The following is a 24,008-nucleotide window of genomic DNA, read 5'->3' as shown; positions in this document are numbered from 1 at the left end:
TCAGGTGTTAAATCTAAATGAAAACTTACAGTACATTGTGCCACGCCACTGAGCAACGCAGCTTTGAGAACTCCCAATATACCCAAACACAGGCTATTTTGAAACAAAAACAACTGTTTATTATCTTTGGGTTTTAAAATACCTCTGCTAGATTAACTTGTTAACATTTTTCGTAGATCCATTAACCATCAATAAGCTGAATTAATCAGATGGATAGCCTAGTCCACGGAATAATGAGTGATATAATAATATAATAATAATCAGGCGTTTGCAACGTCAACAACATTTCCTCTCCATGATTGGAACATCTGCTGTCGCCATGAGAAACACCTGACCTTTACAAACAAAGGTAACAAGTTAACAGGAAAACCAGTTGATTTGTAACACCAGCAATTAAACTGCAGTGATGTTGTGATGTATCAGATCAGTCCTATCAGCTGCAGCGTCCAGTCAATTACTGATATCCAAAAACGGGGCGTGTCGGCCGGTAAAAGACTTCTGTGAACTGCTCTCATGTATCCTCACTCCTCAGAGCAGAAATAAGAGTCCCAGTCCCAATGTCCTCCCTAAATCCTAAACTCTGAACCCTCACTGATTTAACTGATGTCACCTAGTAAGTGCTTGAGTACGAGAGACTGCGAGGGCTTGAAATGGTTTATCAATCAATCAATCAATTTTTATTTATATAGCGCCATATCACAACAAAAGTCATCTCAAGGCACTTTTCACATAGAGCAGGTCAAGACCGTACTCTTTAATTTACAGAGACTCAACAATTCCCCCATGAGCAAGCACTTGGCGACAGCGGTAAGGAAAAACTCCCCTTTAACGGGTAGAAACCTCAAGCAGACCCCGGCTCTTGGTGGGCGGCCATCTGCTTTGACTGGTTGGGTTGAGAGAGAGAAAGAGAGAGGGAAAGGGGGAGGGGGGACAGAAGAACAACAATCATAACAACAACAATAAATATAAGTATCAATAGCCAGGGAAGGATGCCATCAGGACTGTGAAGGACCGCGAAGGCTCGGCCCAGAACCCAGGGTTCCTGTGAGATGAGAAAGCACAAAAAACTCCAGGGAAGAAGCAAAATTATTGACATGCATTGATGTTACATGAATGCATACAGATGGAGAGGAGGAGGAGGAGAGAGGAGCTCAGTGCATCATGGGAAGTCCCCCAGCAGTCTAGGCCTATAGCAGCATAACTAAGGGCTGATCCAAGGCGAGCCTGGTCGGTCCTAACTATAAGCTTTATCAAAAAGGAAAGTTTTAAGCCTACTCTTAAACATAGAGAGGGTGTCTGCACCCCGGACCGAATCTGGTAGATGGTTCCATAGAAGAGGAGCCTGATAGCTGAAGGCTCTGCCTCCCATTCTACTTTTAAAGACTGTAGGGACCACCAGTGGGCCTGCATTCTGGGAGCGCAGTGTTCTAGTGGGATAATACGGTATTATGAGCTCTTCAAGATATGATGGTGCCTGACCATTAAGGGATTTGTAAGTTAGGAGAAGGATTTTAAATTCTATTCTAGATTTTACAGGACCAATGTAGCGAAGCTAAAATGGGAGAAATGTGGTCTCTTTTTCTAGTTTTAGTCAGAACACGTGCAGCTGCATTCTGGACCAGCTGGAGAGTCTTTAGAGACTTGTTAGGGCAGCCTGATAATAAGGAATTGCAATAATCCAGCCTAGAAGTAACAAATGTGTGAACTAGTTTTTCTGCATCTTTTAGGGACAGGATGTGCCTGATTTTTGCGATATTACGCAAGTGAAAAAAGGCAGTCCTTGAGATTTTATTTATTAAAGGACATATCCTGATCAAAGATAACTCCCAGATTCCTTACGGTGGTGCTGGAGGCCAGGGTAATGCCATCCAGGGTAGCTATATCATTAGATAATGTGTTTCTAAGGTGTTTAGGGCCAAGCACAATAACTTCAGTTTTATCTGAATTTAATAGTAGAAAATTGCAGGTCATCCAGGTCTTTATGTCATTAAGGCATGCTTGGAGTTTGTTTAACTGATTGGGTTCATCTGGCTTCATTGATAAATATAATTGGGTGTCATCTGCATAACAATGAAAATTTATGGAGTGTTTCCTAATAATATTATCTAAAGGAAGCATATACAGGGTGAATAGAATTGGTCCAAGAACAGAACCTTGTGGAACTCCGTGTCTAACCCTTGCCTTCACGGAGGATTCATCATTAACATGTACAAACTGAAATCTGTCTGATAAATAGGACTTAAACCAGCTTAATGCAGTTCCTTTAATGCCAATTAAATGTTCCAGTCTCTGCTAGAGGATTTGATGGTCAATTGTGTCGAATGCGGCACTAAGATCTAACAGGACAAGTATAGAGACAAATCCTTTGTCTGATGCAGTTAGGAGGTCATTTGTGACTTTCACCAGTGCTGTCTCTGTGCTATGATGCGCTCTAAATCCTGACTGAAAATCCTCAAATAAACTATTGTTATATAGAAAGTCACATAACTGATTAGAGACTGCTTTCTCAAGGATCTTAGATAGAAATAGAAGGTTAGATATAGGTCTATAATTGGCTAAAACACCTGAATCAAGAGTAGGCTTCTTAAGAAGAGGTTTAATTACAGCTACTTTAAAAGACTGTGGTACATAGCCTGTTACTAAAGACAGATTGATCATATCTAGCAAAGAAGTGCTCACTAAGGGTAAGGCTTCCTTAAGCAGCCTAGTTGGGATGGGATCTAAGAGACATGTTGATGGTTTAAATAAGAATGGGACAGCACTTTGCGACATATCACATTACCTGACACCAAAACATGTGTAGGAGAATTTCTTAAGAATTGAAGTTCTCTGAAGAATTAAAACACAGAGTGATGAATCTTTCTCTCTTTACTCTTACATGCCAGCATGGAGAGGGGCTCACAGCCGTTATCCCAAACAACCAAAAGTCTCGGCTTAAATACAGTATGTCTTAGTAAGAATTGGACAGAGAGAGGGTAATAAAGTAATAAAGTAACAATGTCGTAAAATAATAAAGCACGTAGCCTAACCAATGAACACTGCTAAACTCTTAATGACCTAACAAATTTGACACAGTCAATTCCACTACTAGGTGTCTCTAACAAGATTCATTGCACAGACGTCCTTCAGCTGTCTACAAAAGTTAAGGCACATACTTTGACACAATAAATCCCTTACACATGTTACATATGATTGAGGGTTTGGGACTTATTATTCAATACTTTATCACCATATCAATATGATTGATTGGAATTTGTCTTAGTTCACTTAAACAAAGATAGAAAAAGACAAAAATAGTAAAACCACTCACTCATAAAGCACATAATACATTACACACAGTATAAAACATATAACTAATATCCAACCAATAAAATAATAATATGCACGACAGTCAAGTAAGGGACCGACTGCCTGATTTGAACATCTTCAAGGCTCTTGCCTTACAGAGTGACTGTCAAATAATCAATTTACTCGTTTTTGTCAAAACAGCATCAACAAAAAACAAAAGAAATGGTTGTCAGAGATCATAAAATACAGTGGTAGGCTGTGACAAAACAATGCTTTGGCTCAGGAGGTAGAGCGGGTCGTCTACTAATCGGAAGATCGGCGGTTCGATTCCCAGCTCCTCCAGTCCACATGCCGATGTGTCCTTGGGCAAGACACTTAACCCCAAATTGCTCCTGATGGCTGTGCCATCAGTGTGTGAATGGTTAGCTTCCTCTGATGGGCAGGTTGGGACCTTGCATGGTAGCCCCTGTACCCATTCAGCGTATGAATGTGTGTGAACGGGTGAATGTGATTCGTAGTGTAAAAAGCACTTTGAGTGGTCGGAAGACTAGAAAGGCACTATACAAGTACAGTCCATTTACCATACTATTTATTGATTATTTGCATCTGTATTTTTTTGATAATCCTGATAGTGAATTAATTATTCAATATCCAGAATATAATCAGTGGAAAATATGTATTTGGCTAAATGTTTCAGAGAAAATGGAAATTATGTAACTCATATCAAACCGGATGCTCAGGAATTTTCAGCTTCACATGTGACGGAATGGAAATGATGATAAATGATGTAAAATATAAATGTGTTTAACTGGTGGATAAAATTAAAGTCAAGAAGAGTCTGTCTGTCAGCAAGAAACAGTTTAATGGAGGAAATAACATCATGAAAAGGAAAATCCCTCTAATAAATGAAGAAAGTTGTTTATGGTTCTTTTGTTGATCAGACTGACAACATATTTTTAACTATATGATGAATCAGAAAACAAGTAAAGCATAAAACTTGGGAGTGATGCACTTAAGTTTAATCTGTAATTTGTCTCCACTTCGGTATGAAACCGCAGTGATGTATCAGATCAGCTGCAGCGTCCGATCAATAACTGATATCCAATAAGGGGGCGTAACAGCAAGAAGGCTGCTCTCGTGTTTCCTTGCTCCTCACTCCTCAGAGATCCCTCCTCGCTCCTTGCAGCAGAAATAAGAGACTTGGGACCATGGATGTATTATAAGAGCTGGATACCAGACTTAAAATGGTGCCCATTCAGTCCTATAGAAATTGCTCGCCTGGCGCATACGCCAAAAAAAGTTTCTAGCTTCCAGGTTTGCTTCCACTTAATATGCACAGTAGTGTTTCCCCCTCTGGCCCCGCCCGCGAGTTCCCGCTCAGCCCATAGACTTTACATTGTGATAACGTCACAGATTTTTTAAATCACTTTTCTCGGCTTGAGGAAAGTTTTAAAAATATAAAACCTCCATGAATCAAAAGTTCATAATAGAAAGAGACATAATTGATAATAATTGTCCTGTCTGTTTTACAATTGTGGTCTATGGGGAAAATCCCTTTTGGGCCACAGGGGGATTTTACGTTGCAATACCACGAGTGGCCACTGGGAAAAATTGGCTGTAAGGCTGAGCAGCGGCGCCCTACCCAGCTCTTATTATACATCCATGCTAGGGGGACGCCCAAGATGGCGCTGGAGTAAGATGCTCTGGTATGCAGCAGACTATCACTTAGTGCAAAACTTGGATTTAATTACCCCCTGGATGTAAAAACGACTGAAAAAAGCTGCCTGATGAAGAAGTGATTTCAGTGACAACTCTTTAATGGTCCAATCACTACCGACAGAGAACAATGTGTTTAGTGACTGTGTAAATGAAATGGATGCCTATAAGAGAAGATGGAATTTGAAGATATCTGGTGTACCAGAACAAGAAGGCGAAAATGTCAAGATGACCATGATTGATCTACTGTCGAGAATCTCACCAGGGATTAAGGATTCCCTCCAAAACTCTGTGGATGTGGCACATCGAATTGGGCCCAAGAGGGATAAGAGCAGCAGAAGTGATACCAATACACAACCTCGACACGTTATTGTACAGTTTCTATCACACACACACACACTGTGATTGTGTTTGGGCAGATGCTAAACACTCAGAAGTTCTAAAGCAAAAAAAAAAATCAAGATTACAGAGGACTTAACACAACAGGTAAGAGATGCAAGAGTTAAGCTGTGGCCACTTGTGGAACAAGCAAGAAAAGAAGGGAAGCTGGCTGGCTACAGTGGTCCATTCATTATCATCCTTGGAAGGAGGATCACTGCACAAGATGTCACCACAGCACCAGGTGGTCCTGCAGCTGCCTTACCGTTTGCTAAAGTTTCTAGTTGATATACTAAATTCTCTCCACTGATGTTTCTTGATGATCTCTACTATTTAGAGAATCATTAAATGGAGGTTAACTTTATTTTAAAGGAGAATCCCTGAGAGGAGGGTTGATTATGTTCATTTGTTGAGGTTTGTGATGGCTGAAGTGATTGTCAGTTTGTGGAGACACTTACTGCTGAGGACTCGATGGGACTCAAGACTTTTGCATTTATCTATACTATTTAGAGAGAAGGAAATGGATTTTTTCAGAAAGATCAGATACATTTTCTATTTTATTTCTACATATATCTTTTTTTTTATTATCGGAAGGAGGCACCAGTCACTTTCTATACAGCACTTGCCTCCTAGCCTGCAACTACTTCTTGCAAGATAACTAATATTCTTTCCTAATGAGTCTGTTTATTTACTGACCTTAATTTTTGTCCAATGAAAGAAGTCTGAACAAATTCATCTATATTTGGGCTAAGCCAATGAAAGATACTATACGCCCTATTCCCTTTTTTAATGTTTTTGTTGGGGGGCAGTGCTCATTAATTCAAGTACTTTTTACTTTATTATTTATCTCCAGCCGTCAGGAAGTTTCATCCCATGATTTCCTTCATAATTTTGGAGAATTTATCTCTCGTTTTCAGTTTTGCTATACCATGTTTGAGTCTGCAGCACAATTTAATATAGGGGTGTATTAAAATTCTCAGTTTTTGCACTTTTTTCCACATTTTCAAAAGGTTACACACATTCAAGTTATACCTACAAAGTAATTTTGTTCTTTAGTATTATGTCACAATTTTCTCTTTCTTGTTTTTCTCTTAATGTAGAGGGATAAAAGAAATAACCAAAAGAAAAGCCTTATTTTTGTTCTGTAAAACACAAAAAAAAGATATTTATTTTTCACAAGAAACGCATTCTTGTCAAAGAGATTAAACATTTTGGCGCAATCGGTGGGGCGGGAAAGCTCTTTTTTGTCATGGCTCTAATCAATCGGGGCATTTTGACCTTATTTGACTGTAACTTCAATAGATCTATAATTGAATCTCAGCTTTTGATGGACGGCAGATGGATTTTAATTGTTGTTCAAATTGGTGATTCGTTAATTATATTAGCCAATGTTTATGGTTTTAATAGGACCACTTTAAATAACATGCTCCTTCAAGAATTGTCTACCAAGATACTCACTCTAAAAAATAAATTTCCTTCAGCCACGCTCATCATTGGTGGTGACTTTAATGAGGCCCCAGATTTGTATATTGACAGATTTCCCCCAAGAGGCAGTACAAATAACTTAGATTTAGTAATTAATCATTTTTGTAGTCGCCTATCATTAATAGATGCATTCAGATTTGTGCATCCAAACTTATCTGATTCATTTACATGGTTCAAGGCCGACTTACCTCAGAAATCTCGCATTGACCTCTGGCTTATTTCTTATTCTCTAGCACCCTCCTTACGATCATGCAATATCTCTCCTGCTCCACTAGCGGACCATGCTGGAATTAATCTTGTCCTATCCAATGCAAAATCCAGTGAACAAAGAATTCCAGGATACTGGAAACTTAACTCTTCTTTCCTTCAACAATCTTCCTATTGTTTAGGCATTAGGCAAGGATATCATAAATAGCTTCAAAAACAGGAATGATATCTCCTCTATATCGAAGTGAATTTGAATGTAGAAAATTTTCCATCAAGTTTGGCAAACAATATTCAAAAACCAAAGTGATTAGATTAGACATGCTAACATTGTAAAAGAATTAAATGATATTTTGAATATATCATCTTCTAATGATGAAGATAAAATAAAACTGCATTCTTTACAAGAGGAGTTGAATATGCTTTATATTGAAAAAGCAAAAGGGGCATTTATCAGATCAAGGTCTAAATGGTTGGAATTTGGGGAAAAAAATTCATCGTACTTTTATAGTTTGGAAAAAAGACATGGGGAAACTAAAGATTTCTTCATTATATATCAATAACACTCTTAACACTGATGAGACAACAATTGCAGCTTTTATTTCTAATTTTTACCAAAAATTATATAGGGCAGAACAGGGTAAATAGAGCCAGTGGGTAAAATGAACCACCCCCTTTATCTAGGTAACCATAAGCAAAAGTAATCGTGTGACCACAAATTAAGAAAGAATAGTTCACATTACTCAATCCATCTTGGACTCGAGCACATGGAGAGAGAGGTCAGCAAAACAGAGCAAAAAAAAAAGATTTTTGTCATGCCAAGTAAATTCATCATGTCACTAAAGTTATCAGTCTTGTATCTTAATTAAAAAAGATAAGTTTTGGACATTATTTTGGACATTTTGCTGAAGTGCTACTGTGGGAGGATTGGGAGGAGAGGAGAAAGTTGTGGCCCCAGATTGAAGAAGCCAGGAGGGCTGGAAAACTGGCCTTTTTTCGTGGCCCTCATGGATACATTGAAGGGCGAAGAATTGGAGTTGGCAGATTAAATAATAGGTTGATGGATGTGAGTGGAAAAATCATTAATAGGTAGATCAAGCCCTATATAAGTTACGGTTCATCCATTAACAAGTGGGCTGAGTAAACAATTGCTACGCTTGAAGTTCATTTTTGTTCACTTTTGTCCTAGTTTAATGATAATGTTAAAGTTTCGTTTGGTTCATTAAATGCTAAGGGTATGAAAGACATCGTAAAGAGAAAAGCACTGTTTTTATTTTGTATAGGGCAAAAATCTCATCGTTTGCTTTTACAAGGGACTCATTCTTCTGATGTGGATACAACCTTTTTGACTAATCAATGGGGAAACCGGAGTCACAGCTCTAACAACGATGATGAGTTAAACAAAACACTAATGGAAAGTATAACCAATGTGATTTCAGATCTTAAATTGAAGCTGTGAGGCAGTCAGCCACACCCAGCAGTGAGTGTAATGCAGGTGGGCTTCAATGTGAAATTGAAGAAAAAAGAGAATAAGTGTGTGTGGAATGTAGGTGTATGTAAGTGATAGAGAGGTGGTGTGTCAGTCTTTCACCCCAGACACGACCGAGTGTGTTGTGAGACTTGCTGAGCTCCAGCAGGCCGCAGTGTTTGCTCAGTTTGGTGATGAATGTCAGATAACTGAACAACAGCCAGTCTGCTCCTTTCTCATACTGCTCCTCCTAGATCTTACAGAGTTTTCATGTTACAAAGATGCTCCTTTTTCCTCATATTTCAAACAAAAATAGCAATCATTTTCATTTATCCTACATAACAACAAAAATAGATAATGTTTAACTCTTGACCCACATCTTTGTAGTTGTCAGGGTTGATTGCTCTCTCCAGCAGCAAATCGTCCACACGATGGGCAAACTTCTTCTCCAGAAATAGATCAGAGACCTGAGTCCCAAGATGCCGCAGGCTGGCCTGGGAGAGGGGGCAGATGGGAAAATTATAAACAAAGCCACCAGAGCCTCTGTGATCACTTGGGGGAGAGGAGCAAGGACAGAGATAGAGAGGGCGACAGGTGGAGGAGAGTGGAGGCAGTGCAGGTTATAATCTGCATTTGTGGATCCACCTGAATTGTGTTGTGCTGCAGTTACAGTGCAACCAAATTTTTAAATTTTGGAATCAAAAAGTGATTTGATTTGATCAAACACAGCTCATGTTGCTGTGATAACAGGCATAATTACAAAGTTTTTGGAAAATTAAATGTCAGATGCTACAACCTTGACATGGATGGAGTTGAGGCAGTCAAACAGCACCAATACGAGGGAGTCCAGCATCTCGAGTGAAGACACCTCAAACAATGTTATTTTGGCTTTCTTCAGACTCAGGTGGAGCAGCTGAGGAATAAACAGACAATAATGTCAAACAGTAAATAATAGCAGAGATCATTCTGAGCAATTTCTTAATTGCTACAAACTCATGCTAATAGAAAATCCTATGTGGCATTATTGAAGCTTGAGTATTGTGGATGTGTACTTTAAGGACTGCGTTCACTAGGAAGTGCATGTTGGTTCGGCTGCTGACGGGAGCTTTCTTACCCCCTCTCTTTGGGGTGAGGTCTCAGGTACGCTGAGCTGATATTTTTTCTCTACAAATAAACACACACACACACACACACACATACACACACACACAGAGTATGATACACGATATTTAAATTTGTAGTAATGTAATGTTTAAATTAATTGCTGTTAAAGGAAATTGCAAAATGAACAATGTAATGAACATTTTTAAGAATAATGAGTGTTCTACAAGTTTTGTAGAGCATAGTTCATCTTGTCAAATGCTGAGGAAACACAATTGCATTCAACTGAGGATATTCTGAAAATACATGAAAATAGATATTTTTAAAAAAGGTTACGAACTGTTGGATAACTTTAACCTTGCTTGTGTTCCTGTTGAGATGTGAGAGTTGAGATGTCATGCAACTAGGATGGGGACTGACAGAGGAGAGGCCACAGCAGCCATATGGCCATATTTTTCTGCTATGCATGAGGCCATCGGTGCGAGGCCATCTATCGATTCTCCCATTGTCATGGACTCAGCGGAAACTTTGGCAAGTGTGGATGCTGTGGCCTCTGGCAGTGGCTCAACATCCACTCAGTGGCTCAAACAGCCATTAAGGATGTTGAGCCATCCACCTCTGCCAGTCTCCCTCCCTGCAAAAAAAGACAGTGCTCCCAGGTCCTGCAGTTTTTAGAGGAGGAGGCAGCAAAGGAGGAAGAGTGCTTGAACCGAAATCACCAGACTGTGCAAGAAAATACAGAGAGGTTCTTAGACTTTTTTGAAGAGCAAGTGAGAAAAAAAGCTTGATGACTTACAATGGTTTATGTTCACCTTTCTTCTTGTGATTAAAATCAAGCATGTTGCAAACAAATCAAGCATGCAGCCTTTTATGGAATTCAAGTCCAGACAAAAAAAAAAAACATGTTTAATACCTAAATTCACATCAGGGGTGATCATGGTCATATTGAAACTGAACATCAACACAATGACAACTTCAGATTTTTCAGTCTAATCTCAAATAGTTCTGCCCATAAAAAAACCTATACCCTGCCTACAATAATGCAACATGACTCAAATCAACACTGAACATAAAACTGCTTATCACATGAGACGATGTGATAGCCTATTTTAACATCCCATACAATTTGTAATAAAGCCCTTTGAGATTGTAACAGTAAAACCCTTTGAGATTGTAACAGTAAGTAAGGGCTCTAAATAAACTTGAGCATGGTTCAATGGGAAATTACATTAATGAAAAAAAAAAGATCAGAGTTATGCATGTGGTCAATGCTAAGAAGTTCTTTTCTGTCAAAAAGATGAAACATAACATCCAAAGGAAAATAACTGGCTATAAATTAACAAAATCTTATAAATAATCATGTTCATTCAACTCCACAGGATTATGGTCAGGAGCTGAGAGTTAGTTTGCCAGTCTATCATGTCCACTTTGTTTGCCCCTCACTGGACGGGGTGGAGGCACATCAATCTCCTAAACCTCTTCAGTGGGATCGAGGATGTCTCCTGCAGTGAGACAGATGTTGTGGAGGACACAGCAAGCAGTGATGACCACAGGAGCGAAAGCTTGGTCCACCTCCAGAGCCTTAAATAGCAGGCACTTCCATTGCACCTTCAACATGCCAAAAGCCCGCTCTGTTATGTTGCTTTGCCATTGTGTTGATTGAAGCGGCTCTGTACCCTCCCCTGCACTGGCTCCCTATACGGGGGGATAATGGCAATAGGCTGGTCAGTGCAAGGGTAGCCACCATCCCCCACAATGAAATACCCTGGAGGAGGGTACACAGCCTTGTTGTATAGTCCACTGTTCTTCAGGACACGGGTGTCATGCACATACTCAGGATATCCCACAAAGGTACCGGCCCTTCCTATCATACTGCCTGCAATTGAATGGATGGGAAGAGTTTATCGTTGATGTAATCCCGGCCACTTGGTCTGGAAGGGGTCTTCACATGTATGTGGCACCCGTCAATGGCACCCACACACTTCAGAAAGACAGGGCTGTTGGCTAAGTGCTGGAAACACTGCCCAGTCTCTTCCAGCTCTGAAGCAGCAGGCTGTACAATCACCTCATGCTGGAGAGCAGCAATCTTCCCAACCCCCTTGTGGACCAGCCTGCAGACAGTGACTCTAGGAACTTGAAAGGCCCGGGACACCACACTGTATGATAAACCGTGTGCGAGCCAGTACACAGTTATCAATACAGTTATGTGGTGTCCCCAGGCCTGTCTCCTCTCAGGTGGTAGATACCGTATCAAGGCCTCCAAGGAGTCACGACTGAGACGGTAATCATTCAGGAGGTCTTGTTCTCTGTCAAAGTATATTTTGAGCACGGCAACACTGCTGTTGAGGCATTTGTAAATGGCTGCCGGTGAGTTTTCAGTCTACAGAAAGAAAAAAACATTTAAATGTACATGGGTTATACCCTCGAGCCAGCAAACTTTGCATAATAAAATTTAAAATACTGAGACCTTCGTAAAAGTATGTGTCCATATGTGCATTACCTTCCTACCTGTAGTTGGTTATCTGTAATACAAACCAAATAAGCTCCCTCTTTTACAACTAGGCTACATTAAAAGAAGCAGTCATAAATACCTCATGCTGGAGCAGGGTGGCATGACGCAATTTTGCCTTCCACAGTGGGAACGTCAGCATATCTCTCTCTCTCTCTCTATTGTCGCCACAAATATCAGTTGTTGGTATGACGGAAAAGGGAGGTATACCTGTATTTTATATATTGTCAGGTCCTTGATTCATTAATTGCTTATGGGCTGGATATTGACTGTAGGTGTTTTGCGTTTAGAGGAGTGAGAAATACATATGATTAATCATGTCAGAGAGGAAAAACAAAAAAAATCTCAAAACAAACAAACAAAAAACATATTTATTTATTTATACTTTGTATAGATAGATATAGATAGAAAGACATGAGTGTTTGTATATATCACCCAATCACATATATTATATATTTTATTCTTTGTTTATTTGTATAATACTTTTCATACAACTATTTGTCTGTATTTGAATGTATGACATCCGTACATTCTTGTCACATTATGCCACTTTGTGATTTGAATTAAAAGTAAATATATGTTTTGATGAACACTGTTATGCTCTTTTGACAGTGATCATAAAATACAGAGGTAGGCTGTAACAAAACAACGGACAGATGATGCAGCTGTGCCATACGTCATATTTAATTAACGTCGCTTTAAAATGACGGCACCGAAGCAAGGATGTCTCATTTTATTAAATACCTGTTGCCTCGACTCGTCTCTCGTGTTTCTTCCTCGGCCCTTCCGCTCGCATCTCAGGTGGGAGGGACTAAGACGCGAGACGAGGAGGGGGCGAGGAAAGGAATAGAGGATGTACAAACAGAAATGAGAAGAGGGGACAGTCAGAATCCACCACCTTATCATCTATTAAGTCTAATAAATTATGAATTAATGGAAAATAGACGACGCTGAATAAAATTCCACGGAGTTAACTTATTGACACTTTTCCCCACTCTGACTCAGGCTTTTTTAAAGATAAATGTTCTCAGTCCGCATACACACGCATGAATATCTCCACGTCTATTGCATTCAAATTGGGACGCTGCCTTTTATTTACCTGTTGCCATGGTGAATCGTAGTATCGGGGCTCCATTAATGATGGCTTTTGAACTGACTCTGATCAGCTGTTCTGACTGAAACCCAAAAGTTTCCCATGTGAGAGTTCATCAGCTCAGAGTTCAGACTTAGAGCTTGTTAAACCTGCTATCTTGAATAGACCTTATGGATGTATTAGGAAAGCTCTTATAATACATCAATGATAGACCCCCGACTTTCGGTAATAAGTGAAGCGCGATTGCATGACAACGTGGCGGTTATCAGCCAATAAGAATGTATCAGAAAGACTTTTACGACTAAGTCCTACATGTTATTGGTTAGAGTCGCCTTTAGGGCGATAGCGATTGGTTAGCTGAACAACAGAGCCCGCCTCCATGACAGTGTTATTTAAAGGTACAGAGTGCCAACGCGGCCGCAAACTACATAGAGAGGTGTTGCGAGAAGCTGCTGAAAGTGGTGAGTTCTTTTTTTTTTTGCATTTGAAGAACTCTGGGTTACAGAATTTCTTGAAGCCTTTGTGGCTTCGCTTTTACACAGTGCACAGAGATCGGTTGATGCACTTACAACATCCTGGAGCAACATGAGAAATTCTGAAAGTGTATGTGATGATGGGGTTCATGTTGTTGGGCGAGGGGAAAATGAGACACGACATGCTTTTCTTATGCCTGTAGCAGCCTACTATTTGTGTCATTTTATGAATTGCTATCAATTTAAATTCAAATGAGAGAAATTCTCCGTGGATTTTAGCTCAGCTTTAGCTCCATGAAGACACACCCTTTTCAGTAATAATGGGCTTTATGTTGACTTGTTTCTGTAGATAAAAAAAATGTATTCTGCACACCACAGTCACCGTCAGTGGAATGATGTCTGACTGTAAGTCCAGGTACTCATCAGGGATGTGTTCTTACTGCTGTACTACTCTGCTATTATATGAATTATCTATTAAAGAGAACCGTTAGTTGGTCTTCTACAGCCAACTAACAGTGCTGAACAAAGGCTCTCCAGGACTGGTGCAAAACGTTTGAAGAAATTAATTTTTCAAGAAATTAACTTGCATCAAGAACAGTTCATCTCCTCAGCAGACTCTGAAGCTTTAGACTCTTCCAAGAATTTCATTCTGTAAAATAAACAGAGCAGTATTTTAGTTTGTGTTTAATATGTTTATGTCTTAATGTTTTTTCTCACTTGTTTTTGTGTTATATGTTCTCATTCTGGTTTTATGTTTTGGTGAGCAAAAGAAAATTTTCTTTTCTATTCTATTTTACCAAACAGTTTATATTTTATGTCTCTCTGTGTTTCTGTGCCATCACACCATGCTCCCCTTTCTTCTCTCCATTTTTGTCTTTGCCCCACCCCAACCCCTCCTCTCTGATTTTTTTTGTCTCCACCCTGCCCCTCAACAGTCAATTATGATGCTGCTGAAGTCACTAGCATCCCTCTGTGTTCTGGCTGCTGTTGCCTTTGCTGTCCCTGCTCAGGAGAAGCGCATCCATCACCATGCTGATCTGAGTGACCATGCCCACGATGATGCTCACAGCTTCCAGTATGACCATGAAGCCTTCCTGGGCAAGGAGGAGGCCAAAACCTTTGACCAGCTGACCCCTGAGGAGAGCAAAGACAGATTGGCGTAGGTTCTACTGACCTTCAGCATACTTTTTTTGAGATAGCTGCCTGTAAAACCTCTGGAGTAATGGAAAAATCAGAAGTCCTCAGCACAGCAGTATAATTCAGTTGGGTCTTGATCAAAAGCAGGGAAATGCCAAAGAATCAAAATGCTGCACAGCCAAAAAAACTCAGCAATAGACCAGTCTATAACCTCTTTATTTATGTAAACATTTGGCTGGCTTGTCAGTTACAAGAACAAATCACAGTTGTGATATGAATGACTCAAATCATACTCCATATCTTCCACATACTAAATAACAAAATAATCAATGATTCCTGGTGTGGTCAGGGATACAACAGCAAGTGAAGCACTGCTTTTCAGTCTGGGGTTCTGGCGTTCTTAACCGTATCCATAACCCTGACCCCCCCACCCCCACCCCTCCACCCACAGGAAGATTGTGGATCGCATTGACACCGACAAGGATGGATACATCAGCCATGCAGAGCTACATTATTGGATCAAACACCGGCAGAGGAGGTACATCGAGGAGAATGTGAACAAACACTGGAAGGATTATGACAAGAACCAAGATGGAAAGATAGGCTGGGAGGAGTACAAAAACACCACCTACGGCTTCTATCTTGGTAATTCTGTGTGTGTAAAAGATGTACCACCATTCTAACATGTTTAACTCTTTATTCTCTTTTTTTACTCCTTTGCCTCCTCTTTAGTTCTTTATTTCCTCCCTCCTCCCTTCCTCCTTTCCTTTTCTATCTCCTGCTTTTCTTTGCGACTTGAGCACTGATTTTAGTGCTGAGAATGAGTTGTGAGAGTGAGTTATTTGGTCACACCTACTTATGGCAATAGAATGTCACCTCAAGTTCTATTTAGTAGTGGTTCTCTGGAGCTTTCATATCACATGATCTTCATCAGCAGATGGAGTTTGCTTAGTTGTCATAGAATTTCACTGAGAGCACTTGAATGACTTCTCCAAAAAATAGAGGCTTTTAGGAACTTTTTCAAACCACAGATGCAGACAGATGACTAAACTGCCCCAGAAGTGCCTCAGAAGACACTATTGATATGCAACACCAGAATGCCCGTATTGCTCAAAGTTGAAGTTTTCATTTCAGATGAGGAGTTTGATGATGTTGAAGACAAGGCCACCTATAAGTCCATGCTCATGCGGGACGAAAGGCGCTTTAAGACAGCTGACCGAGACGGCGACGGTATTGCCACACGTGAAGAATTCACCGCCTTCCTTCACCCAGAAGAGTTTGATTACATGAAAGATGTGGTAGTGCTGGTAGGATGTGCTCTCTAACCAAGATGGGCTTTGATAAGTATTTTCAATGATGATTAAGCTTTGTGAATGGCAATGTCAGTCAATTGGTTGGTTGGTTGGTTGGTTCCCCACTTTGGTCCCAACCGAAATATCTCAGCAACTATTGGATGAATTGGCACCAAATTTGTACACACATTCATGGCCCCTAGAGCATGATCCTTTGGCTTTTCATTTAGGGCCATCATTAGGGCAAAAATTTCATTTGACTTGGTTTATGACAAAATACCTGCAAAACTGACATTTCCATTATCCTCAGATGTAGTTTGGGTTCAAGAGTTAACATATTAATATTGTAAAATAAGATGATGAACATGGTAAACATTATACCTGCTAAAGATCAGCATGTCAGCATTGTCAGAGCCAATAGAAGCATTCTAATTAAATACTCCTACAGCTGCAGGAGGGGACCACTATGAGGACTAAATCATTTTCTCATTTAGGAAACTGTGGAGGACATTGATAAGAACGGTGATGGCAAAGTCAACCTAGATGAATACATTGGTAGGTGATTCCTTTTTTCTCTCTGACCAACTCCTCCCACCCCCAACATCGTGGCAATCTCTCCTACATCTGTATGTACTCCTGCTTCTCCGTAGGTGACATGTACACACCAGAGAATGGAGAGAGTGAGCCTGACTGGGTCCAGACAGAGAAGAAACATTTCTCAGATTTCAGAGATGCCAACAAGGTAAAAGCTAAGTGCTTAATCATTTGTGGTTACTTTCTCAACTCAGTATCATGAGATTGTTTCAGTCCCAGGTTAGAGACAGTTTGCACATGTAATTAGTGATTATTTACCTGGTGGGGTTCCAGGCACAGAAGGTCTCTTTTTACAAACACAAATGCAATGAACTGAGAACTTTTCACACCAGTTATTTAGTACTGAACTTCCATGAATTTTGGGGACAGATTAAAGAATAGGTTCACACTTTTTCCAGTCTGTCTTAAAACAACACTCATTTGCCCATATGTACATTTAAACAGTATTTTCTTGCTGTTCACACTGACAGTTAAAAGATCTCTTCCTAAGATACTTCTTCACAGTCTTTGCTCCATGCAAAATGAAATTCCAAAGTTTAAAGCTAACATGAGGTGTCAGCAGTCAAATAGGTATCAGTCATATTAGAACAGAATTCCCTCTTTGTTTCCACAGAGTTTCCATACTGAGCTATGGTGAAGGGATAGCAACAAAAAGATGTAATCTTGTACTAAAAAGAACTTCGGAAGATGTGTGTCAATGCTCACTTGATTTTAATAAAAGAATGGTCAAGATATCCTAGCTTATAGTCCCAAGTCCGGGTCAAGCTCCAAAAACACTGGATCCTTCCTATGATGCATCTGGATAGCTTCTTTCATTAGAATCTTATGCCTTGTAGATTCCCACATACATCAAACTTCACACCCACAGTTTGAAATGCAGGCTTTCTGTTATAAATGTGTACTCTCCAAGCCCAAGCTAGGATATCCCTGATGACATCACCATGACATAATCAGGGTCAGAGTTTTTCGATCAGGGCTCCTCCAGAGAGAGGAAGACATCATACAATGGTTTTCAGAGGCTTTGTGTTACTAAACACCATCCAGTGAACATTGACAGGCTTTAATTGGATTCTGGTAGATTATTACATTTATGTGAATGTGTTTATTGTATTATGTCATTCATGTGTCGGTGGAGATCAATTTCATTTGGTTCTTGGTTAGCTCACAGCATCACCATTCTACTGCTTTCAAATTTTTAGTGAATTGTTTTTTCAGATGTGTGAGTGACACCAGTGTGAATGTTTTTACAGTCAGTCACTTCCTCTGTAATGCAATTGTGTGTTATGCAGGATGGCTACCTGGATGCTGGTGAGGTAGCTCACTGGATTTTGCCAGGAGAGGTTGACCATGCTGACAATGAAGCCAAACACTTGATCCATGAGACCGACACTGACAAGGTAGACCTGCCACTACTCTTTGCCATATTGACCATTTTTCCAAAGATACTAGAAGTGTTTAGGTGGATTTTACTGTACTTTGGAAAGACATTTAAAGCATTGTGAAAACTACATATATATTTTGCCACGATATATATATATATATATATATATATATATATATATATATAGATATATAGATATAGATATAGATAGATATAGATATAGATATATAGATTTATTTATTGTGTGTGAAAATGAAACCCAGATGACATGGATGATGAAATGTTGAATATTGAGGTGTCTTTAAATGCATCAGCAGGAGACTTTTCAACAGTCACTCATCACAATACCATGCCCTGATTATGTAATTGATAAATGTAGTGGATCACTGTGCCTGCAAGATGAGTTTCATAGTGTGAAAAATGTGTATGGAGGAGATTGGCTTCCTGGAAGGTAGTGAAGTAAACTTAAATAAGGCTGGTTATATTCTATATTTTTCCTTTTGTCAACAAATTCCATGAAAAGAGGAAAACTGACATGAATTGATCCTTATTGGAGATGCCCGCATAGTCCATGCGACCAAGACCTACCTTGTAGTGTTTGTTGTTGTGCGTGCACAATTAAATAGGACCCAGTATCTTATTCCTCTGCACCATAGAGCATTGTTGTCCCAAAATAATTTTTTAAAAAGATAATAAAAAACACATCAATGAGTCACACCGCTGTATTTCATTACCATAAACACAAACATATTTACATTTTCAGCAGGAGCCAGTGGGCTTGGAGCTGAGAGCCAGGGACAGGGTACAGAAGTCAGAAAATAGTGCTTGACTTTGACATTGTTGGCTTTGGTCTTTTCATGGGATTTGTTGACAATGGTACAATAATAAATAACACAAACCCTATCCTTCAAAGTACGCTATGACTTATCCTTTTAATAGTCAGCAGTAATGTAAGTCTACAATGAGTTGCCAGTTTATTAGGTGCACCTAGTCAGACTGCATTACAGTCCAATGCAACAGCTTAGCAGTGCCTCTAAAAAGCTTTTATTCATTTTTATTCAGAGAGGTGCTGCAGTTACAGACGGTAGTCATTTGTAATGGCAACTCAGTGTAGCTGAAAATCATGACTTACTCTACTTTTACCGGAAAGACAGACAGCTTTATTAATCCCAAAGCGAAATTGCTGCGTTACAGAAGCCAAGTCATATTAATCACAGACCAAATGATCAATGAGTGAAAAAACATAAATAATAAAAAAAACAGTAATTAAGGACACTATACATATTGCTGCACAACAATGTACTTAATGTAAATAATAGAAGTAGAGTGACATTTAGTGAGGTAGGTCAGAATTGTTCTTAAGGCTAAAGGCAGACTGATAGGCCATCTCTTGTCTGTGCTGTCACCTGACAGCACAGACAGGTGATGGCAATTAGAAACTAAAATGTATTATTAATTAATCAACATGGTGGGGTAATTGTGGATTAATTATTTAACAAGCTTCTTTCTCTGTCCTGCTTTCTCTTACTCCTGTTTTTCATTACCTCCTTGTATCCTCTCCTTCTCCTTCTCTCAATCAAACCAATGTTGGATGGAATCTGGTGACCAAACAACAGGATGAGAAAATAACCAAGAAGGAAATTCTGGCCAACTGGAACATGTTTGTGGGCAGCCAGGCAACCAATTATGGGGAAGATTTAACAAAGAGACATGATGAACTTTGATTCCAAGAGGAACTCATTTGGGTTTATATTTCACTATGTTTGATTACAGTTACAGTGGGTTTCGGGTGGGGGTGAAGTGTGTAGATTGGGTTGGGGTGGAACTTTCTGTGGTTTATACTGTACTCAAGGGTATAATCATGTACCCTTGTTCAGACATGCATATACACAGATAAACTAATCATTTAAATTCAGCATACAGTCACATACTGTGTATGTGAATACAGATTATACTGACCCTACACACACAGTTCTGTCTTTTTGATTTTGTAATGGCGATGCATATCTTCATAGATAGCATATCGCTGTCCGTGTATTTCCAAAATATGAAAATTAGAAACTAAAATCTGTGGATATTGTCCAACATGCACAGGTACATTCTATGGGCCTAGATGTTAGAAAGTGTTCTCAGCACATTGGGATAAATTGTTCATGTATAAATAATATTAGCAAACATTGAGTATACAGAGTTTTAATCAGAGACAGATATGGTGGCGTGTGACAGAGGCCATGTGAACAATTGTGAAATTCACCCAGAGGCCAACAGTTATGAAATGCTCAATTGGAAGAAGGGAAAGAGCTGAGTTGGAGACAAAAGGGCTGTTTACTGACTGTTTTGTGTTTGGCTATTAAATAAAGTCTTATTGGTTTTTCTACAAGTGTACTTTTTATTTTGCACTAACCACTAGGCTATTCAAACTTCAGTCCCTTTAGTCACAGTCACTGTAATATACTAAATGGTTATAATTATGGTTAAGAACGTAGCTCTCAACAGGTATAGGAGGTGTTTTGCTGGGGTATGGCAGATTTCTGTTAAAATTTCCTGACATCAATAAGACATTGCTTTCAGAAAGTAGTAGGGCTGGGCAGTAATTCATTACTAACATTTGCAGTTGTAATTTAAATCTAACAAAATTGCTTATTATTAAAGCTTTTGTCTTACACATATGGAAAGTTTGGTCTTATGCAATGCAGTCTTTATTGCTTTGAACATCAGTGTGATTATTTTATATGTAATTTTGTCCATAAAATGATATTGATATTGGAAAATATCCTTCTTGTGATTAACATTAGCACCCAGACCTTAGTAAGGTAGTAGTATCCTGACACGAACAGAAAAGGTGGGGCTACTTGAATTGCCAGCAAGTTGTCTGTGATGAAGTTGTGTGTGATTCCTCAACCGAAGCACAGGAAATTTTCAGTTCAACCTTATGAACCACCTGCATCCAGTCAAAAAAAGGGAAAAAAAATCACATTTACCAAAAACAGATTAATTTAGTTCACCATGGTAGATCATCATGGTTAATTTGGCCATGGTGATCAGGGAACTTCTGTCTAGTCCTGATCTAACAGGCTGCAAATGGGGCAGACAAAAAGAGGGGATGCCAATTCTGCTCCCTAAAGGACTGTAAAACATCTGTAAAGATTATGTTTGCATATTGTTATGCTCAGCAGAGAAATCCTTGGTGCTCGAACTTCCTAAAATTAGATTTACTCATTTATTACTTGATGAGTATGTGAGAGGTTGTTTCTTCATGCAAAATTGATTTCTGGTTTAAAATTCAATTAACAGGCTTCATCATAGGGGTGTGCCAAGGTCGGGTCATTTTGGCCCTAACTGCAAGGGCACTGAACAAAATATAAAGATGTCAGGAATTTATGGGGCAATTAAGCTAAGCCATAAATTCAAAAAAAAAAAAGTAACACAAGTTTATTTTCAGGAATACTAAACGAAACCTGCAGGTTTCATTTAGTATGACCCTTACTATTATTTGAAAGTTATGGGACTTGCAAATCCCCAGTATGTATCAAGCTCCAAAATCACTGTATCCTACACTTCCCATGATGCAACTTGAAGCTCCACTTCTCCAGGTACCATTGCAAGCTTTCTGTCAGCAATTTGTCTCCATGTCCAAAGGTTTTTCTCCAAAGGTACAAAGGTTAGTGTTTCTTTCGATTAGTTAAACATGTCAAAATTAAAGAGGAAATTCTCATGTTGCAAGTCTTAGCTTGCATGTTACAAATTTGGTAAGACCCTGCTTCGTATTGCTCAAAGAGGGAAACTCTGGGTATATCATATTGAAAGTTATGGTCAGATAAGCCCCACCTGAATATTACAACAGATTTGTGTGAAAAATGTAATTTTACTCACATCAGTAATCCATAAACTAGGTTTAATAGCTAACTTTCCATTGTAACAAACATATCCACATCAGAGGAGCGCAGAAACAAAATGAAGAGGTACAGGTGAGCCTCAGGCTGGTGAGAAACTAACAAGTATTGTCTCATAAAAAAAAGTCTAGTACACAAGTTTGTGTGGGAGAGTGTTTTCTACAACCATTCTACTCCAAAATCTTGTTTCTGTGTCTGACATGAAGGAAAGACCTGCTCACAATGGTGTGTGATCGGGAAGGGCAGTAAAGTGATCACTGCATGTATGCTAATAGACAGAGGGGATACTACTACAGCTTTAATGCACCACAGAGATGATGGGAGATTCTGCTGAACTGAACAAGCTGAATAATTACTATTTTAACACTGCAGAAACTGTTGTTGACTGGGTGATGGGAAAGTTAATCAAGATATCTCTCATTAAGGTTATTGTAATTCCACTTTTTCAAATGAGTTTTACTTAAAAAACAAAACAAAAACAAAGGCCTTATACTTTGAATGAGGTAGGCTATTTTATTAAGATAGCTGTTGGATTTGGTAGGATTGTGTTTGGTTATTAGTGATAATCAATATTATCAGATATAATTATGAATTATGAAATCAATAAATTTATTCATATTAATTAATAATCTGAGGCACCACCCAGAAACTGGGACCAATAACCAAACATAAAATAGTCTCTTAAACAATTCATTCACAGAAGAGCAGATATCTGGAATATCAGCACCACCAAGTGAACAGGAAGGTTCAGAATCCAAGCTCTGACTCTCTCAGTCAGCCACTTATCACAATAATCATGCACAATAATGACAAAAGACTTCTCTTCAAAGCTATAACAGTATTTATTCATCTTCACAAAATTAACAAAGTCAACAAAATGTCCAATGAACAAAACACAATACTACCAAGTAATACTCATCAAACACACAACACACATTAAAAACAGCAACTGTACAGTCAAACATGCAAGCAAAAGTGTATGTGTGTGTGTGTGTGTGTGTGTGTGTGTATGTAATGTATGTGTGTGTGTGTGTGTGTGTGTGTGTGAGACAAGATAGTCGACCTGATTTGGCCAGCTGACATCACGTGACCTTATGACAGCGGACGTGATCTGGCGATATGACGTTGCACGAGATTCAAGATGGCGTGATTTTTGGAGGAAGTCACGTCACGCAAGAACCAACCAACGGATGTCGCAGCAAGTGGGCGCCAACCGGTGGTCGTGCATCTCTGCACACACGTGTCTGATCATGGATAATGAGGGGCAGAGTGGTGCTGTGTCCCACACTATCTGACTGTCAGATGTGCAGAAAACGTGTGTAATTATGTAGGTGTGTGTGTGTGTGTGTGTGTTAGCAAAAAGAGAGGGGGAGGAGGAGGAATAGCTGACTCTCTGTCCTGCAACTGTGAGAGAGTGTGCAAACAGAAAGTATTCTGTGCGCCATTGTCTGGTTGTGAACTGACAAAGCAACCTACTTTTCACTCACAGTGGCACAAACACAGCAGTCCGGAGTGGGACAACACAAAACAGTCTAGCATGGTGAACACAAACTAAACAGGTAGCAACTTCAAATGCTCCTCAGAGTGTAGCAGAAAAAGGTCTCGGCAGTCCATTAAACACAACGAAAATACAAGCACTAAGCTTATATAAAACACAGATCTAATACAATCTCTGCCCAGACAACCTCTTACTTTTGTCGCTCTTGGAAGCAAACCGGTGTGTTTCAGTCCATCAGTAAAATCCAGCATGGGTCCTCCGATGCATGGTACTGGCGGTGCCGTCCTTATTTCCTCGAGGCTGATGACAGCTGGTTTCTTGGTGGGGCAGCGAAGAAACTCAGGGTGGTCGACTCAGTTGGTAGACAGTGGGGCATAGAAGTTATCCTTTCTTCCTTCTGCAGGCACAGTGAGAGCACTGGGTGGCAAACAGCGGTCTCTCGCGGATCTGGTAGTAGTGTTCAGGTGAGCACAGGTCGAAGTCTTGTCTAGCGAAGCC

General features: G+C 39.5%; 1 protein-coding gene and 1 long non-coding RNA gene across 3 annotated transcripts; one reads left to right on the top strand and one right to left on the bottom strand.

Moving 5' to 3' along the window:
* Window positions 1–7,473: 7,473 nt before the first annotated feature.
* LOC137201417 (uncharacterized) lies at window positions 7,474–13,503 on the bottom strand. The gene is made up of 3 exons (XR_010932172.1): window positions 9,654–13,503; window positions 9,336–9,452; window positions 7,474–9,033 (listed from the first exon to the last, which is right to left on the bottom strand). It is a non-coding gene; the product is annotated as an uncharacterized lncRNA (long non-coding RNA).
* Window positions 13,504–13,615: 112 nt separating this feature from the next.
* On the top strand, window positions 13,616–20,499 carry rcn3 (reticulocalbin 3, EF-hand calcium binding domain). Of its 2 annotated transcripts, XR_010932171.1 has the most exons (9): window positions 13,616–13,703; window positions 14,651–14,874; window positions 15,304–15,497; window positions 15,987–16,159; window positions 16,639–16,699; window positions 16,795–16,886; window positions 18,028–18,135; window positions 19,736–19,972; window positions 20,013–20,499. XR_010932171.1 is itself a non-coding variant. In XM_067616469.1 (8 exons), exons 2-8 carry the CDS (start codon window positions 14,657–14,659, stop codon window positions 19,841–19,843), a joined length of 954 nt encoding a protein of 317 aa, XP_067472570.1. In that variant the 5' UTR covers window positions 13,616–13,703; window positions 14,651–14,656; the 3' UTR covers window positions 19,844–20,499. The 2 variants fall into 2 exon arrangements, 1 of the variants encoding a protein (XP_067472570.1); XM_067616469.1 differs by having other exon boundaries at window positions 19,736–20,499.
* The last annotated feature ends 3,509 nt before the right edge of the window (window positions 20,500–24,008 follow it).

The sequence above is a fragment of the Thunnus thynnus genome, chromosome 17 (genome assembly GCF_963924715.1).
Source record: "Thunnus thynnus chromosome 17, fThuThy2.1, whole genome shotgun sequence".
Lineage (NCBI taxonomy): Eukaryota > Metazoa > Chordata > Actinopteri > Scombriformes > Scombridae > Thunnus > Thunnus thynnus.
This window is presented reverse-complemented; position numbering and strand designations above follow the sequence as displayed.

What these genes read in the sequence shown, in the direction of transcription:
- rcn3 (XM_067616469.1), top strand. Translation starts at nt 14,657, where the DNA reads ATGATGCTGCTGAAGTCACTAGCATCCCTCTGTGTTCTGGCTGCTGTT. An exon ending in TGAAAGATGTGGTAGTGCTG is followed by an intron (nt 16,160 to 16,638) that starts GTAGGATGTGCT and finishes TTTCTCATTTAG; the next exon opens with GAAACTGTGGAGGACATTGA. An exon ending in ATTTCAGAGATGCCAACAAG is followed by an intron (nt 16,887 to 18,027) that starts GTAAAAGCTAAG and finishes TGTGTTATGCAG; the next exon opens with GATGGCTACCTGGATGCTGG.